General features: G+C 48.9%; 1 protein-coding gene across 4 annotated transcripts in view; it reads left to right on the top strand.

Moving 5' to 3' along the window:
• MAD1L1 (mitotic arrest deficient 1 like 1) overlaps positions 1-19,773 on the top strand; it is a 350,909-nt gene that overhangs the window by 199,882 nt on the left and 131,254 nt on the right. For all 4 annotated transcript variants that reach the window (XM_087878667.1, XM_087878664.1, XM_087878666.1 and 1 more), the window contains exon 16: positions 15,151-15,391. In XM_087878667.1, the coding sequence (XP_087734793.1) occupies positions 15,151-15,391 (241 nt within the window). The remainder of the gene's footprint in view (positions 1-15,150; positions 15,392-19,773) is intronic.

The following is a 19,773-nucleotide window of genomic DNA, read 5'->3' on the forward strand; positions in this document are numbered from 1 at the left end:
GATTCTCTATGGGTTGAACATCTGCAAAGATAATAATAAGCGGGTGATGGATCGGTTGCGTTGCCCAGGGGTTGCACAGACCATCTTGTTTTCTTCTTCCTGTTGTGGCCCGCCGGCAGCCAGCAGAGCTGGCGGCAGAGTTGGACAGTGAGGAGGTTGGGGAGGAACTTGGGCCAGTCCTGGGGGCTGAGGAAAGCTCGGATGAGGTCTCTGCATCAGAGGCAGATAGGGGGCCAAAGCCATCTGATAGTTATGTGCAGCCTCCGGAGTCTGAGAGCAGCGAGGTATAAGAACAGCGGGAGCCTGTTCCTGGTGTGCGCATGTGTAGAGCTTCCAGACGACAAGAACAATTAAGGAAACAGGGTCGACTTGGGAGTAAGGCTTGGAGATGATTGACCCCTCCCATAAGACATAAAAGAAGAGCAAACGGGGTGTGAGCTTTTGCAGGAAGCAATTAGTTCATCTGGCTGATTCAAGATTGGAAAGTTCTGTTTGTGACTCTGTGCCAAGTTTGGCCTTTCCCTGCGTCTGGAAATTAGCTCTTTGGCAGCATTCCAAGGGAGATAGGTGGATGTTGACAACCTTCCTCTGAAAGACTGTTTATCAAGCCTTGCGGACTGTAAATGAAAGTAATTTACAGTCGTATGAATTAAAGAGGTTTTGTCAGTGGTGAAATCTAAAATTTGTTACTACCGGTTCTGTGGACGTGGCTCAGTGGGGAGGGGGGGTAATGTGACTGGGTGGGCATGGCCAACCTTTTTTTTAACTTTTAAAACCATTTTTTCTACAACCTCTTCAGCCGAAGAGGTTGTAGAAAAAATGCTTTTAAAAGCCTCTAACAATCCCAGCTGAGTTGCCTGATTGGCAGAGGCTTTTAAAAGAAAAAAAAAGCCTCTGACAATAATAAGGCAACTCAGCTGGAATCGTCAGAAGTTTTTAAAAGCATTTTTTCTACAACTTCTTCGGCCGAAGAGGTTGTAGGAAAAAATGCTTTTAAAAGCCTCTGACGATCCCAGCTGAGCTGCGCGATCACCAGAGGCTTTTTTTTTTACTTTTAAAAGCATTTTTTTCAGCCGAAGAGGTTGTAGAAAAAATGCTTTTAAAAATAATAAAAAAAAGCCTCTGATGATTGCGCGGCTCAGCTGGGCATGGGGGGGGGCAGGGCTTTTTGCTACCGGTTCTCTGAACCACCCGCCTCCATCGCTACTGGATCGGGCGATCCGGTCCAAACCAGGAGCATTTCACTCCTGGGTTTTGTGGGACTAAGACTTTGCTTCATGCTTTCTAAGGAAGCCTAGGTCAGAACACTTCCTGGGAAGACCACTGTGAATCAGGAAGGGTTGGTGGGTTGGTTTTGAAAGGGAAGTGATGAATCTGTGCTCATCTGTCATATTTTGAGAGATGCCACTGTTAGGCATGGAACCATTGAAATCTATTTATCCTTAAATATTTTTTTCCCGCACATTCCATTTCCTCCTCCCCTAGAACCCTTCAGTTTCCTTTGTTATACAAGGCCCAGAAATTTTGGTATGAATCAGGTTGTCTCTTCAGTCTTGAACCCTCCAGCTCCAGAAGAGCCCCCGTTTCCTACTTTGAAGAGCTCTTATCTGGATGCGAAGGCTGCTCTTTATTCATACGACAAAGGATGTGATGATTGTGAATGAGTAAAAATATCTACATCCCTTAGCAAGAGAAGCGTTGAATGCCAGCTGTATTGTAAGGAGGACGTTGTTTCTCCTCTTGCGTTGTTTTGAGAACGTCATGAAGTAGGAGGATCCAGCATAGGACCTGCTTGGAATGTCCACCTACCTTCTCGTCCCATCACTGCTAAGAAATGTGGAAGGCATGGTAGAGTTGGCCTACTACTCAAGATGATCAAAGGCTACAATTCAGTCCTACAAAGGATTTCCAGGCACACTTTGAGGGTTCAGATGAGACTCTGGGGACCTCTCGGCTGAGCACTGTGTCCTAGGATAGGGGTTTCAAACACAAGGCTCGTGGCGGCCGTCCTGGAAAATGTAAGGGGCTGGCCCGCGTTGCTTCAGCCCGGTTTACCCAGTGCGAAGAGAAAACATTGGGCCAGCAGTTTGAGGAGTGGCGTCAAGCTGGCCACGCCCACCCAGTTGGCCATGCCTAGGCTTGTAACCTAAGCTTCCCCAAACCACGAAGAAGACTCCATGTCCGACAAAAAACCCCTTTTTATTAAGTTACTGTGAATTCTTCTCATTCACATCCAGCAAAGTCTTTCAAGCGAGAATTTACAGTCACAGACCTTATCTGGCTTGGAGAGCTGCCAGGCCGATATCTTCAAAACTTGGCAAGGAGTCTCGGAGAGTCATGAACCAATTAAACAAATTATTTGTCTCCTGCAAACTCCACTCCCCTTTCGCTCCTCTTTTATTCCCTCTGGGAGGGGCTCATCATCATCCACCTGTGGCCTTACTTCTGAGCTGACCCTTGTTCCTTAGCTGTTCCCTTCGTCTGGCAACTCTGCACATGCACTCAATGGGAACAGGATTCAGCTGTTCATCTGCCTCACTGATGTCTGACTCCAAAGGCAGCTGATAACTGGCATATGGCCCTGGCTCCCTCTCTGCCTCCAATGCAGAGCCCTCCCCAGACTCCAGGACTGGCCCATGTTCCTCCCCAACCTCCTCACTGTCTGAATCTGCCGCCAGCTCTGCTGGCTGCTGGCAGGCCACAACAATGCCCACCCAGTCGGCCACGCCCAGTGAGTGGCATCAAGCTGGTCACTCCCACCCGGTTGGCCAAGCCCGTCCAGTCAGCCACGCCCACCCAGCCCCCGAGGTCAATCACAGTCCTGATGCGGCCATCAATGAAATTGAGATCGACACTGCTGTCCTAGGATGTCCCTGGCCAATTCTCTTTGGATATTTTTGATCTGACGGTGACTTGTAGTTGTCTCCTACAAAACAAAATTGCACCAGGTGAAAGGATTCTGAAATTATTCTCCGCTTTGAGCACTTAATATTTGAAATATTGGTAAAAAAAAAAAAGAAGAAGAAAATGAGAAGTTATCTGAAAACCAGTTATCAAAAATCCGTCTGTCCCTCGAATCCCCTTGGCAAGTTCTCTTCTGCATCTGGTGGCACCAATTAAGATCTCCAGGGCAAAGGCCACAAGTTAGCTGTGACAACTTTGGCACCTAGGCCACTTCTGCTGTCATCTCTCTCTCTCCTTTCCATCATCATTCTTAAGAGCCCTGGATGGCGTGCTCTAATATTTATCCCTCCCTTCTTCATTAAGATTGAATTTTGGCTTGGTTTTCAACGGGAGCCTACGTGTCCATCTAGAGTTTATAATATTGGCTTCTTCAGGAGAATCCATACTTTCAACCCTGAATTTTATCCTCAAGCTTAGTTGGAAGATTTCTCTTGTGACAGCATCCCTTCTCTGGGTGAGACGGGGGTTTCCTACACCCAGTTAGCTCTGCCCAAGTAGTGGGCAAGCCAGTTTTACGCAGTTGCCTAGAATAGAGTCAACCCAGTGAATTGTTCAACCCCCACAATGTTGTCTTCAGCCATTCTCTTCCCTTCTGAATGCCATAACCAAGCAATGCAGTCATAAATACTGCCAATGAGTCATTAATGACCAGAAAACACAAGCGTGTGAATTTACTGTGACTCACCAGGCTCCATTTTCAAGTAATGGATGGAAATAAATGATTGGATGTAATCAGATCATTACGATAGGGGTTTTTTTTTTTTTCAGGGAAGACGACGGAAAAACTCCATTAAAAATAATCATCTGGGGCTCATTTGAAGAAAGATTCCTGAGGATCAAACGGCCACTTCAAAGGAACTTTTGCCAAAGGAGAAAGTGTTATGCGGGTTTGATTATACAGTGAGAGATTTGGCTGCCCGTGATATCGCCATGTTTTGTGTTTTGATGATGGCATTAAGCTGTTTTTCCAGGTCAGCTCACAGTTTTCCTGCATCTTCTGCTTAATTCAAGAGCTGTCTCTCTTCATTATGGACACGGGTCTCCAGAAGTCCAAGATCAATTGCCAATTACGCCCTTTAAAATGGTGAAAATGAAAAATACTTGTAGGGGCAGCTGAAACGCTCTTAGGATAAACTTTGGACTACAGATCTTATAGCTCAGAATTGACAAGTGTAGGAAGACGTTGGCCTAGATGGGTTGGTCATCTAGGGAGCCAACCCTTCTGATGAATCTAGTAGAACTTGAAAAATAAAAAGGTGGCATTCAGCTGGTTCAGTCCGGTTCGGGCAAATCGGTAGTGGTGACCTGTGGGTGAACCCGCCCTCCCGCCTCCTGCTATGCCATCCTATTTAGCCACATTTTCTAAGCCGCATGCATGCGTGCAAGCTACACATGTGAGCAAAGCGGATGTGTGGAAGGCCAGGCGTATGTGCAGAATAGGGGTGGGTTCTACTTACCTTTACTACTGGTTCGCAACGGGAGCACCCACGCGTGCTTCTGCACATGTGCATGCACAGAACGTCCATTATGATGTCTGGGCGGCAGCCTCCTGCCGCTTTTACTACTGGTTCACAAGACAGAACCGGGAGCAACCCAACACTGACACGGAAGATGCGCAAGCAAAGCAAACATGCGCGTACACTCACATTTTCAGTGTGCGGCGAACCGGTGGTAAAATTATGTGAAACCCACCTCTGGGCCACACAACGACTCAAGGCTTGTTTCCTGCTTGACTCCTCCTTCCATCCTTCCTTGGGAATGGCTGGCTGGGGAATTCTGGGGGTTGGAGTCCACAAGTCTTCAAGCTACCATGCCTGGAGATCCCTGATCTAGGGAATGAAGCAGGATTGTGTATTTCCCAGGAGATACAGTGCCGGAGTGGACCGACACCCTTTTCATCAGTTGGTTGAGTTTGCACATGGAAGCTTGCAATCGACACCGTCGACACCAACATATTTGTCCTGCGCACCCAAGCGTAGCACCCAACCTTGTTCAACTACGTACCGTCCCTTAAGAATACCCAGTGAGATGTCCTCACCGTTTCTCCTCTGCCATCTTGATTTTTCTTTTCTTTTTTTTTTTTTCTAAACACATACATGTTCTCCCGTGAAGCTACCGAAGCAGCCCATTTAAAGCAAGGGGTCCCCAACCCCCCCGGTCCGTGGCATGCCAGAAACCGGTCTCTGCAAACAAGCGAAGCCCCATCCGCGAGACGCAGGTAGCACACGAAACCATGCCCCACTCCCGTCCGCGGAAAAACGGAACTCCCCACGGAACCGGTCCCCGGTGCCCAAAAAAGTTTGGGGGGGCCCCGCTGATCTAAAGGACCCATTCATTCCCCTGCTGGGAATGAATTCTTCCAGGGTCTCTCTGCAACCCCACCCCTCCCCCACCCGAATTTAACCACGCTGTGTTAGTGGCTGTTTTCTTTTCCTGAGCTACATTAATGGAAGAGGGAAGGCTATTGATTTAGGCTGGCTGCTTGTGTTGCTTATAAATATGCATGAGGCTTCGGGGCTGTTTAAGCGTGATTTTTAATTCCCCTTGCATTGCTGACTCTCCCTCTCTCTCTCTCTCTCTCCTGCCAGCGCTGTGCTTGCATAGCAAGCGGACGGGTGGAGGCCTCGCGCGAGCAGCTTGGGACACTTCCAGGGTGGGGATTAATCCGAAGATTTGTCTTTTTAAAAAAAAAAAAAATGCAAAGGACTTCGATTTCTTTCCAGCCTGTAAGCGGTAAAGTGGCATTAAGGGCAGCTGCCACTTCTGCCTCGCTGGAACCCTCGCAGGCAGTCCTCGCTTAGCGACCGGCAATCGGGACCGGCAACTCGGTCGCGACGTGGAAAAAACAGGCGGAGAAGAATAGCGAGGCATTTTTTTGCCTTGTTGGAGTGATAGGTAGTGAGCTCACGTAGCGACTGCACTTGGGATAGGCAGCTCGGTCGCTAAGTGGAAAAGCAGGCAGCCAAGACTTACGTTCAGGGCTTCGGGCAGGTTTGCCTTGCTGGAATGACAGGCAGTCCTCGTTTAGTGACCACACTTGGGAGCGGCAACTCGGTCGCTAAGTGGGAAAATGCACGGCCAAGATTTACGTCGGTATTAGGCACTTTTGCCTTGCTGAAATGACAGGCAGTCCTCGTTTAGTGACCACACTTGGGATTGGCAACTCGGTCACTAAGTGGGAGATCTGCAACTTTTACAGTTTGCCTTCTGCCTTCCCTGCAGTGCTGCATTCACTCTGCACATCGCAAACAAAAATGCACGTTGTTTGTGAAGTGCAAGAACGGCAATTCCGTGAGCGGAGGATGCTGCAACCGTCACAAATGCGAGGATTGGATGCTTTTTTTTTTTTAGCGCTTCTGTAACCGTCTTCACTAAACAAGGCAGTCGGTAAGTGAAGACTGCCTGCAACTGGCTCCCCAGGAAACTGTTCTCACATTTAAAAAAAAGGAAAGAAAGAAACTGTCAATCGGGGTTAAAAGCCTGGCCGGAGATTAAGCCTATCTGGGCTTCTTTTGTAAATCTTGCTTGGATTTATTCTAGTAATCCGAAGTGGAGCCTCGGGGTCAAACTCGGACCGATGACAGAAGTGCAGCGGGGAGCATGTTATCTCCAGCAGCCTCTTAGTGCGTCGCCAGGCGTAACACCTGTCCAGATGCTGATACGGGTTTCGTTGCGAGAAGATCCTTTTCCGAGGCTGCAAAGTTTTCGGGACCCCGCCAGACCCACCCACCCCCTCTAAATCCCCAAACTTGCCCTTTGCTGACCGGTCTTGCCAGCTTCTGAGCCGCTCATCATCATAAGCTTCCAACAATTATTCCGAGAGGAGATTTCTTAGGCTGGGAGTTATCGGTGGCTGAGTTCCCGAGAGAGGCGGGAGGAATGGAACAAAAAGAGAACTTTGCCGTGGCTCTATTTTTTTAATTTTATTTTTTATTTAGAAAAATAAATCAGCCTGTAACACTAGCGCGCATGCAAATTTTGCAGTAGCACTCCCAGGAAGATAGAACGGAGGGCTAAACTTTCTACGAGTTGGCTGAAAAGTAGAAAACAGTCTTAGAACATAGAATGACAGGGTTGGGAGGGACTTTGGAGGTCTTCTAGTCCATCCCCCTGCTCGAGCAGAAGACTCTAAACCAGTGTTGGCCTCACAAACGCGCGCCAGAAACCGGAAAACCAGGTGGCCATGCTTGCCCCGGAACCCGGAAGACCAATGGCCCTGAAGATCATGCTTACATCAGAAGCCGCACGCATGAAGACCAGCTGTCCAGAACCCGGAAGAGTAATGGGCGATGGCTCACATGCCCGGAGAGATGGCTCTGTGTGCCATTTCCGGCACGTGTGTCATAGGTTCACCATCACGGCCCTAAACCATTTAAGACAAGTGGCTGTCCAGTCTCTTCTTAAACGCCTCCAGTATTGGAGCATCTACAACTTCTGGAGGCAACTTCTGTTCCACTGCTTAATTGTTCTCACAATTGTTAGGAAGTTTCTCCTTAGTTCCCGGTTGCTTCTCTCCTTGATGAGTTTCCATCCATTGCTTCTTGTCCTGCCTTCGGGTGCTTTGGAGACCCCCTCTTCTTTGTGGCAGCCCCTCAAATACTGGAAGACTCCTATCCTGTCACCTCCCCAGAGAAGGTTATTTTGCCTTTGGAAACGCTGCATGATGGGTACAAAATATGGGTCCTTCTAGTGCCTCTTGAGGACCAAAGGCTGGCTCCACCCAGATAATCTCATTGCAGTTCCAGATCAGAATAACAAGAGAACAGTGTTGGAAGGGACTTTGGAGGTCTTCTAGTCCAACCTCCTAGCCAAGCAGGAGACCCTAGACTATTCTGGACAAATGGGTGTCCAGTCTCTTCTTGAAGGCCTCCGGTGTTGAAGCACCCACAACTTCTGAAAGGAAGTCCATCCCACTGGTTAATTGTCCTCACTGTTAGGAAGTTTCTCCTTCATTCCAGGTTGCTTCTCTCCTGGGTTAGTTTCCATCCGTTGCTTCTTGTCCTGCCTTCAGGTGCTTTGGAGCAGAAGTCTCCAGCCTTGGCAACTTGAAGACTTGTGGACTTCACCTGAAGCCCACAAGTCTTCAAGTTGCCAAGGTTGGAGACTCCTGCTTTGGAGAATAGGTGGGCCCCCTCTTCTTTGTGGCAGCCTCTCAAATACTGGAAGATTGCTATCTTGTCACTCCTGGACCGTTTTTCCTCCAGACAAGCCGAACAAAGTCTTCTTGGGTGAACCCAGCCAGGAGATGCAATGGAAGAGCTCAAGGTGAACATGTCCATACCGAACATGTTCAAAAGCCAAGTTATGGACAAATGTCTACTGTTCCACGAAGGGAAAATGAAAATCTTTTCCCATTTCTGTGTCCTCAAAAAGGAAATTAAAAAAAAAAACCACCTACTCAGGAATTCTTTGGCCACGCCTGGCTGGAGATGTCGAAAGTTGCCATCCCAGCCTATCTTAAAAGCGCCAGATTGGAAGGAGCCTGCTCTAATGCATTTAACAAATTAGCAAAATTATCTATTCATAAGGATATGTTTTCCTTGAGGGAAGAGGGGGTGAGAAAAAGGGGGAAAAAAGCCACTCGGGCAGTTTGGTATATTAAACAGCCGCGCTCATTAATTTGGAGATTGGTTTTGTTTTAAAAGTATGTTTTATTTAAGCCGAGGAGGCCCCGCGTCCTCTGCCTCGCATGGTTAATGCTTTTCCCTTTTGCTTTTCGCTAACAAGGGGTCTCGGGCAAGCTTGGTGGATTTGCTGGACGGAGATTTCTCTCGAGATCTCCTCTCGAAAATCTTCTCAGAATAAATTCCAGAAATGAGCTTCATGAAAGATGCAGAATTAAATCTGACATGAAAGGAAGGAAGGCTGCTGGCTGGTTAAAAGTCTTCGGTTTGGAAGGGAAAGGGGATCGTGTGGGGTCAAGGGGATTTTGGCGAGTGTCTTTGTGGTTCACTGTTCCCAGGCTTAGAATCATAGAATCCTAGGGCCGGGAGGGACCTCGGAGGTTTTCTAGTCCAACCCCCTGCTCAATCATAGAGTCATAGGGCTGGAAGGGACCTTGGAGGTCCTCTAGTCCAACCCCCTGCTCAATCATAGAGTCATAGGGCTGGAAGCGACCTCGGAGATCTTCTAGTCCAACCCTCTACTCAATCATAGAGTCATAGGGCTGGAAGGGATCTCGGAGGTCTTCTAGTCCAACCCCCTGCTCAATCATAGAGTCATAGGGCTGGAAGGGACCTTGGAGGTCTTCTAGTCCACCTCCCTACTCAATCATAGAATTATAGTGCTAGAAGGGACCTTGGAGGTCTTCTAGTCCACCTCCCTACTCAATCATAGAATCCTAGGGCTGGAAGGGATCTCGGAGGTCTTCCAGTCCAACCCCCTGCTCAATCATAGAGTCATAGGGCTGGAAGGGACCTTGGAGGTCTTCTAGTCCACCTCCCTACTCAATCATAGAATTATAGTGCTAGAAGGGACCTTGGAGGTCTTCTACTCCAACCCCCTGCTCAAGGCAGGAAACCATTTCCCAGTAGTTTCCAAGGGATATCTTTGTGGGGCACTGAGATGCCTTAGTAGGCAGTTGAACTGGTGACCCATAAGTCATTGTTGAATTCTCAGAAGTCCTAGTGGAATAACATTAACCCAGAGAGGAAGACCACAGATCTTCTCTTGCTGAAGAATTCTCATCCCCCTCGCCTTGATCAAGGAAGGTAGACCAGAACTCAAGGAAGTTGACATTTTGGCGGGAGAAGGGGGGCATAAAATTGTCCCAAGGGTCCTGCCTGTTTTCTCCTCATCGCTCTCCTCCCTACGCCCCCCCCCAGACCCTTCCCCACAAGTGCCTCCTTAGGGAAAGCACATCTCTTATGGCTTGGCATATCTTGACGCATGTTTCGTATAAAGATGCATTTCCTAAAGATTGCAGGGAGGAAATTTGCAAGAAAAACGATCAAAGTGGGCCGCTTTGTCAGGCCAGGCGTGGGTGGGTCTCCGTGTTTTCTCCGGGTTGTCGTGGGAAGCCGTTTCGGCATGACAGCACGTCTTGTCGTTCAGAGGGCTTTTTGGGGGGGGGGTGTCCCCTGGGCTGTCTGTCCTCCCTAATGATGGGAATTGGGGGTTTGGTCAGCGCCGCTTGCTTGTCGTACGCCGGGGCCCTTGGGAACTGTTTGGAAGCGTTTCATGTAAGGTTTTTCCTCTAATCACTCTAACAAGCCTTGAGCAAGGAAGCAGAAGGAAGGCGCAGCCATTCCTTTCAACTGTGTTTTCGGGGAGAGGTTTATTTTTCCCTTGGAAACGCCGCATGATGGGTAAAAAAAAGAAAAATAGAGTCCTTCCAGTGCCTGGCCCCTTGAGGACCAAAGGCTGGCTCCATCTAGATAATCTCATGATCCGTTCCAGATCAGAATAACAGGATAAAAGTGTTGGAAGGGATTTTGGAGGTCTTCTAGTCCAACCTCGTGCTAAAGCAGAAGAAGATCCTATAATATTCCGGACAAGCAGGTGTTCAGTTCATCTTAAAAACCTCCAGTGATGAAGCACCCACAACTTCTGGAGGCAATTTCTGTTCCACTGGTTGATTGTTGTCACTGTTAGGAAATTTCTTCTTAGTTCTAGGTTGCTCCTCTCCTTGATGAGTTTCCATCCATTGTTTCTTGACCTGCCTTCAGGTGCTTTGGAGAAGAGGTTGGTCCCCCTCTTCTTTGTGGCAGCCCCACAAATATTGGACAACTGCTATCATGTCACCCCTGGTCCTTCTTTTCCTTAGACTAGGCATACCCAGTTCATACAAGCATTCATTGTATGTTTCAGCCTCTCGTCTCCTAGTCATCTTCATTGCTTTTCTCTGCCCCCTTCTTGGAGTCTCAATATCTTGTCTGCCTCTCTCTTTCTCTCTCTCTCTCTCCCTCGCCCACCCACACTCATCCACAAGATTTTGGAGATCCTTCTTCATATTTTGGAGAGCCTCCTTCTCCGTTCTCCCTGGAGTCGAATTAATGCAAGACAGGTAGGATGCCCTAAGGGGACACAACTCCTTAGAACATTAAAATCCACAACAGCTAAGCCTGCAACCCACCCAACCCCAAGATCTCCACAATAGCATCAACGCAATGAAAGCAGCCACTTGATTGTCTCCACCTCCATTCGTGGTTCCCAGGTCTGCAAGATACCATGTCTTCAGGGCCTTTCAGAAAAGTTCAAGGCGAAGGCCAATTGTATCTCAAGGGGAACGGTCTTCCACAGAGAAGGGGGCCACCACCAAGAAGAACTTTTTCTGTGGTCCCACCAGAGAACCATCCAGGGTGGACACGATGTGGGGGGGGGGAGAGGCAGTCCTCTATCTACCGTAAATCTAACTACATTTCCAAAATCGATCTGTGTTTCCTAAATCTAAATCTGTCGATTTAAAGTCAGTGTCAGCATTCTGATGCTGCCATAAAAAGACGAGGCTTGACTTTTCACCTACTTATTTTCTCTGTAGATAATATCCCCTAGGAGATGGGATGGGAGGGGGGGAACATTCCTGTGGGGTGAGAAGCTGGGGAGACTGACTTGGAAGATGGCCAATGAGAAGATGAGAATTGGGGAACGGAAAGGGAAGGGTTTGGGGGGGTCAGAGGGTTAGTATCGGCCACGACGAAGTCGGGGCCAGATCTGTCGTCCTCAATAAATGGAATATTTCAGCAAAGATTAATTGTTTGGGAGTGCAATTTATTTGAGATGACATCGAAACCTGACAGTCAGTTTTCTAAATCCAGATCTGTAGTTTCCCTTTATTTTTAATTGCCGTCCTTAAAAGAAGAAGAAGAAGAAACGAAGCAGGAGGATTTTGCCACTAGGGGTCTGCCTGGGGATGAAGACAGCAAGAAATCCTAATGCACCTAATAAAACAGATTTAATAAAAATCAGATACCTGGCTTGTAGCTCTCTCTCTCTCTCTAAAAAAAAAAAGCACTTCGGTTTCCTGCTTGTTAGGCACAACATTGAGAAGAGAGAGGGGGGGGGAAAAGAAAGAAAGAAATGTGGTTGAGAATCTTTTGCCTGTTATATACATTTTTTTTCCCTCGCTTTTGATCTGCATCTTGAGACAGGCTGTAGCTGCTCTCCTGAACCCCTCAGTTCCCCCGGCGCTGCATTAACACATCCTTAAATGCAAACTGTCTCTCTTGCACGACAGAGCCGGAGCCAAACATCCCCATCCTTCTTAGTGGTCTTTTTGTAGACAAGGACCCCCCCCCACACTTCTCCCACCTCCTTTTTTTTTTTTTCATAGTTGTAGGACAGCGGCTGCAAGACTTTAACCCTTGCCTCTTGTGGATAGCTTCAAAGAATTTGTTTTTTTTTAAAAAATAATGCCAGCCAGGCAGGCAAGCCAGGATAACCCTTTGCTGCTAACCGTCTTTTCCATAGCCAACGTTCTCTTGTCGAACCAGGATGAGGGGCTCGAGATGGGACACTAGAGGGCACTGGACGCAGCTGGGAGAGCTTTAATCTCCATGCTTCTGGGGCTGCGCCGTGCCAGCTCGGGAAAGGTAGAGCGAAAAAGATTCTTTTCGTGGTCTGCCATTTGCTTGTTAGCAGAAGCTAACTTAGCTTGTTAGCTAAGCTTCCATTGCTGGCTAGGAAGGCGATGGAGCATCGGTGTTTATCTGGGTTTGGGACCTGGCTTGTTTCCCCGAAGAAAGGACCCCAAAAATATAAACAGCCATCAATGTGTGTATTTTTTATTATTATTATTATTTTTTTTGCAGCTGGTTTAATGTGGCTGGTGGGTAGAGCCCAACAGAGGTGTAAATTTGAGACGGATCCTGTTTTCTCTCTTGTTGCTTGGTTTGAAGTTCGAGACGCTCAGGGTGGCCTTCATCAAAGGAGGGGGAAAATCCCCCGCAGGCTGTTGTGTTTCTTAATTCCAGTTCTTTGGATCTTTTCTCTCGCTCTGTTTTTCTCCTTTGGAGGCTCGTGTTGTTTGCTGCGAGATGGTTTTCCCGATTCATTGGCCATCTGCTGAGCAACACAGAGGTTGCAGGGGGCCAGACTAGAAGACCTCCGAGGACCCTTCCAGCCCTACGATTCAATGATTGAGCAAGGGGTTGGACTGGAAGACCTCCGAGATCCCTTCCAGTCCTACGACTCTATGATCAAGCAAGGGGTTGGACTAGAAGACCTCTGAGGTTCCTTCCAGCACTATGATTCGATGATTGAGCAAGGGGTTGGACTGGAAGTCCTCCGAGGTCCCTTCCAGCCCTATGACTCTGATCGAGCAAGGGGTGGACTAGAAGTCCTCCGAGGTCCCTTCCAGTCCTATGACTCTATGATCAAGCAAGGGGTTGGACTAGAAGACCTCCGAGGTTCCTTCCAGCACTACGATTCGATGATTGAGCAAGGGGTTGGACTGGAAGTCCTCCGAGGTCCCTTCCAGCCCTATGACTCTATGATCAAGCAAGGGGGTGGGCTAGAAGTCCTCCAAGGACCCTTCCAGTCCTATGACTCTATGATCAAGCAAGGGGTTGGACTAGAAGACCTCCAAAGTCCCTTCCAGCTCTACGATTCAATGATTGAGCAAGGGGTTGGACTAGAAGACCTCCGAGGTCCCTTCCAGCCCTATGACTCTATGATCAAGCAAGGGGGTGGGCTAGAAGTCCTCCAAGGACCCTTCCAGTCCTATGACTCTATGATCAAGCAAGGGGTTGGACTAGAAGACCTCCAAAGTCCCTTCCAGCTCTACGATTCAATGATTGAGCAAGGGGTTGGACTAGAAGACCTCCGAGGTCCCTTCCAGCCGTAGGATTATCCCCATCATATACTTCTTGAGTATTTAGTTGATTAGGCCCGGTTTTTCTCAACTTCAGCTCCTTTGAGATGTGTGGACTTCAATTCCCAGAATTCTGGGAGTTGAAGTCCACACATCTCAAAGGAACTCAGGTTGACAGACCTTGATTTACACCTACAGAACCCTGCATGATCAGCTGCCAATTCTCAGGTGGGTCCTTGAGTGGATGGCTTGTTGGATGTGCCTTTTTCCATGCGATATTGGATGTCAGTAACTCCTGGAAGCCTTTGGACCGAAGACCATCTTTTAAATTACTTGCATGTCGATGTGTTTTTAATCCTGGAGCTGAAAAAGCCATTGAGGTCAACAGGAGATCCAACCACCTCCTGTTTGGTGGAGAAATGCAGATCAAGGTATCTCCCAACCAGTGGTGGAATTCAATTTTTTTTTACTACCGGTTCTGTGGGCATGGCGTGGTGTGGCTTAGTGGATGTGGCAGGGAAAGATACTGCAAAATCCCCATTCCCTCCCCACTCCTGGGGAAGGATATTGCAAAACCTTCATTCCCACCCCACTCCAGGGGAAGGATACTACAAAATCCCCATTCCCTCCCCACTCCTGGGGGAAGGATATTGCAAAATCTCCATTCCCACCCTACTCGGGGGCCAGCCAGAGGTGGTATTTGCCGGTTCTCCGAACTGCTCAAATTTTCCGCTACGGGTTCTCCAGAACCTGTCAGAACCTGCTGGATTTCACCCCTGCTCCCAACGGAAGGCTACCTAGTCTACGGTTGCTCAACCTTGGCAACTTGAGGTTGTATGGACTTCAGCTCTCAGAATTTCAAAATTCTGGCAGTTGAAGCCCTCAACATCTTCAAGTTCAAGGGGGTGGGTGGGGAAGGCTGGTATGGGATTCTTCCTGAGTATGTTCAGTTGAAGGGATTTCACCATCTCCCCGGATAATCGATTGAACTTGAGTTGGTTTTAGGAGTCAACATCCAGCAGGGATTCGGTCTCCTGAAACGTGAGAACATAACACCGTGTCCTGCGTTTAGGAACGATAGAGACGTGCTCTTGATGTTTGTGTGACCCTTCTCCATGCTACTTGACTTGATCCTCATTGATATTTTTTCCTCTCTCAAGGCCAAACTTGTCTTCTCTTGTTTCTCCTGGTGAGACTTACTTAGCTCTCAGTCTTCTCCTCCTCACTGCCGTCCTCTGAACCCGGAGATGACACGGCATGGAGTAAACGAGGTGTAAAGTAACTATCTCCCGGACGGGCTGGTGCAATTACCGTTCCTCTTCATTTGCAGCTGGCTCTTTCCCACCGGCACGGTTCAAGAAAAGCTGGCTCGGCTTCCAGTTCTTTACTTCTTATCCATTCTCACGGTGCTGTCTCCCCGCTTCTGTGCCTTGCAGGGTTATCACGATCCGGGTCGAACCAAAATACTCCATTTCTCCATGAACCCAGCCAGCCTGGCCAAGCAGCAGCGTCAAGAGCAGATGGGGAACCTGCGGGAGGAATGCGAACGTCTCCGCGAGCGGATCAGGATGTTAGAAAGTGGAGATGGGGGAGGAACCAGCAGCACCAGCAGCACCAGCATTCTCTCAGGGAAACTGGAGGGCGGCGTAAATCTCCAATCCCACCCTGAAATTGCGGGTAGGTTCCTGATTCTGCCATCAGAGCAGCTTCACCGTTTTTGGGAGAGCTGTCTGATGCCAATGCCAAATGCAAGGCTCTCCAATGTGCTGTCAGCCTGGTTCAGCCCTTGAATGGATTCGGTAGCCATCCAGTTGTGTCTTTCACAAGACACAACTTGGCAACTTCAAGAAGGGTTGACTTCAACATCCAGAACTCCCCAGCCACCTACTTTCCTTCCTTCCTTCCTTCCTTCCTTCCTTCCTTCCTTCCTTCCTTCTCTCCCTCCCTCCCTGCCCCTTTCCCTCCACCCACCTTCCTCTCTCCCTCCCTCCTTTTTTCTTTCCTTCCTTCCTTCCTTTCTTCCCTCCCTGCCCCTTTCCCTCCACCCATCTTCCTCTCTCCCTCCCTCCTTTCCTTCCTTCCTCCCTCCTTTCCTTCCTTCTTTCCTTCCTTCCTTCCTTCCCTCCCTCCCTCTCTTCCTCCCTCCTTCCCTCCCTGCCCCTTTCCCTCCACCCACCTTCCTCTCTCCCTCCCTCCTTTCCTTCCTTCCTTCCTTCCCTCCCTCTCTCCCTCCCTCCTTCCCTCCCTGCCCCTTTCCCTCCACCCACCTTCCTCTCTCCCTCCCTCCTTTCCTTCCTTCCTTCCTTCCTTCCTTCCTTCCTTCCTTCCTTCCTTCCTTCCTTCCCTCCCTCTCTCCCTCCCTCCTTCCCTCCCTGCCCCTTTCCCTCCACCCACCTTCCTCTCTCCCTCCCTCCTTTCCTTCCTTCTTTCCTTCCTTCCTTCCTTCCTTCCTTCCTTCCTTCCTTCCTTCCTTCCTTCCTTCCTTCCTTCCTTCCCCTCTTGCTCTCTCACTCTCACTATCCCTAGCTCTCTCATTTATCTATCCAAGGTTGCGTTTTTCCAATGCACTTAATTGATTTGAGCCACTGTGTTGCGTTAGCCGAGCTTTTCAGTTTTATTATGCATTTTTAACCTCTTCTGCGTGACCCCCCGAGAGCTTCCGGCTCTTGGACGGTACAGAAATGCAATTCATGAAGTCGATGGCTAAAGCGCACGCCGGCAGTTGAGTGGCAAATGGTGTGTGTACTAGGCAAGTCAAGGGCTACTTGACCATCGAAACGGTATGAGGAACGTTGCGGTTAGTTTTAATTGATGGGTAAGTTGCTCCTCGGATTTCTGAGCGGAGAATAACATTTTTCAACTCCGCTGCAGAGGCTGCAGCCGTAGAGGTCCAGGCTTTATCGTGCCCGAGATATTTGTTATAATCCAGAGCAGTTCAGAATTTAAGGTTCAGCGGATTATAATTACAGCAACAAAAAAATAATCAAGAAGACATTAAGGACGGCGGTGTTGATGGGTTGGCCTAATAATTTCTTGGCCACTATTTAAACCTCCTCCTTGGACACGATTGTGCCGCATCCTGGCTAAAAGAGTTCCGATTTCTGGCTTAGATAATCGGGATGCTTCAATGGGGGTGCCAGAGCCCATTAAATGTGACTCCACGTATCAAAGTGATCCTAAGCGCTAAATATCCTTCAGAGCAGCCGCTGGAGATTGTCTTGCAGTTTTGGGCACATGCCACCGAGTGTCTAGCTTCCTAACTGCGTGTCTAGGAGACGTCGGAAAAACATACGCTGCTAAGTCTTAGTTGCTGTAAGCGGTTTATTCCAAACGGTCGCTAGCACCGTCAGCGGCGAAGAAAACACTTAATGCAAAAGGCATACAAAGTCGGCGTTGGGAGCAGCCGCCTCCCAACGCCTTTTAAACCCACGCGCCCAATAATTACATCGGCTCACACGCCCTTCCGGATAGCGCACCCGGCCCCTGCATGAGTCAGCAATTGCAGCAAAGCAGGGGAAGGGCAGTTAAACAAAACCCTAGCTCCGACGGCGGTGTGACCGGCCTCCTACTAATTATGCTAAACACCCACCACCACCTGTGCAAACGGCCACCCCGCCCAACACCCCTTCCGCCGGTCCAGGTAGGTATAGCGCCGGGGCCAACTTCATGTGCATAGCGCCAGGATCCGCGGCTGCCACCATCACGCTGCGTGGCGAGGGGATCTCGACACCGAGCTTCTTGGCCGTGCTTCTTCTTCTCATTTGCTTTCTGATTGTCCCCCTTAACATGGAAGACGGGTTTTTTTTTGAGGGGCAGTTTAGAGACCGACCGGCCCTGTTCTTCTGGTCTTCTTTGGTATGAAAATGGCGATTTGGAGAAGGGGATTTGTGAAGGGGGCAGACCTTTCAGCAGCTTCATTCTCTAGGTGGGCCATGACCCTCAAAGCTTGGGATTCAGTGATGATCTCTTATCCAGTTAGGGCAAATTTTTTTTTCAACCTTGGCAATTTGAAGATGGGTAGACTTCAACTCCCAGAATTCCCCAGCCGGCATGCTTCTCAATGTTGGCTTTGTGGCATTGCCGATCCCTTTAGCCATGAGGTGATGAAAAAGACTCATATCTACCTAAGACCATGGGAATGGTTGAGCAGTGGTCAGAGAGCAGTACTGCAGGCTACTTCTGCTGATCACCGACTGCCAGCAGTTTGGCAGATCGAATCTCACCAGGCTCAAGGTCGACTCAGCCTTCCATCCAGTGGTGGGTTTCAAAAAATTTTTACTACCGGTTCTGTGGGCGTGGCTTGGTGGGTGTGGTGTGGCTTGGTGGGCGTGGCAGGGGAAGGATACTGTAAAATCTCCATTCCCACCCCACTCCTGGGGAAGGTTATTGCAAAATCCCCATTTCCTCCTGATCAACTGGGACATGGGAGACAGAGAATAGATGGGGGTGGGGCCAGTCAGAAGTTTTACTACTGGTTTTCCAAACTACTCAAAATTTCCACTACCAGTTCTCCAGAACTGGTCAGAACCTGCTGAATACCACCTCTGCTTCCATCCTTCTGAGGTAGGTAAAATGAGGACCCAGATTGTTGGGGGCAAGAGGCTGACTCTGTAAACCGCTTAGAGAGGGTTGGAAAGCACTGTGACGCGGTATATAAGTCTAAGGGCTATTGCTATTGCCAGTTGTGGGTCTACATGCTTGTTCCCAAATCAAGAATGTCATGTTTAATCTAGTTCTAAGACACAACTGTTGGGGTTCTTGTGCTCTAGTATTAGTCATGCCAAGTAAAATCCAGAAAACTAGATTTGGCGACAAACTGAAGAGCTAAGGAAGCTCCATTTTTGAGCAATTATTCTTATTCCACCCTCCCTTGAAAAATAATATACTACACAAGGGGACGCAGTGGCTCAGTGGCTAAGACGCTGAGCTTGTCGATTGAAAGGTCAGCTGTTCAGCGGTTCGAATCCCTAGTGCTGCGGAATGGGGTGAGCTCCCGTTAGTTGTCCCAGCTTCTGCCAACCTAGCAGTTCGAAAGCACATAAAAAATGCAAGTAGAAAAATAGGGACCACCTTTGGTGGGAAGGTAACAGGGTTCCGTGCGCCTTTGGTGTTGAGTCATGCCGGCCACATGACCATGGAGACGTCTTCGGACAGCGCTGGCTCTTTGGCTTTGAAACAGAGATGAGCACCGCCCCCTAGATTCGGGAACGACTAGCACATATGTGCGAGGGGAACCTTTACCTTTACATTTTTACGCTTCCAATAAGATTGACAATATAGGTCCATGATGTAACGGAGTTGGGTTGCCTCCCTCCCCCGTGTTCCTTGTGTCATCTTCTCCTTTGTAGACAATTTTGATATGACTATATAATTACCGGGAGTTGTATCATAAGTGTTTGGGTTTTGTCTTTTAATTTTATAATGGAGCCTTTTGTTCTCCATTCTGGCATTCTGTTCTGGGGAAAGAGAGTATTATTAGAGATTGTAATAACACTGGAAGAAAGTTCAGATGGGGGAAGAAAATATCTTGAAGAAAAAAATAAATAAATGAGTAGATCCTACTCGCAGTCAACGTCTCCTTATGGTGACCTACATGGATGCAGAATCAGGGGTGGGGCTGCTGGGGGTTCGCAGGGGTTCGGTAGAACCTCTAGCTAAGATTCTGTGCAGTTCGGAGAACCCCAAATCCCACTCCTGGATGGCCCTGCCCACCCCCTCTTAGGAGTCCCCACACGGCCCGTTTTTGATACAGGTAAGTGCAGGGCCTGCATGGAGGCTCAGGGAAGGCAAAAAACAGGCCTACCAGAAGTTTAGGAAGGCCAGAAACAGGCCCATTTCTGGCCTTCTGAGGGTCTCTGGAGCGTGGGGAGGCTGTTTTTGCCCTCCCAGAAGCTCGAGAAAAGCCTCCGGAGCCCGGGGAGGGCAAAAACATGTCCGTCCGTCCCCGCCGTGGTGCAGGAGGCCGACTAGGCCACGCCCAGCATGGCCACGCCCACCCAGCCACCAGGCCGAGAACCCAGGTGCAGAAGTCTTCTCTAAGGTCCGTTTTACGAGATCCA

This window comes from Pantherophis guttatus, chromosome 14, assembly GCF_059756535.1.
Source record: "Pantherophis guttatus breed Tessera chromosome 14, ASM5975653v1, whole genome shotgun sequence".
Classification (NCBI taxonomy): domain Eukaryota; kingdom Metazoa; phylum Chordata; class Lepidosauria; order Squamata; family Colubridae; genus Pantherophis; species Pantherophis guttatus.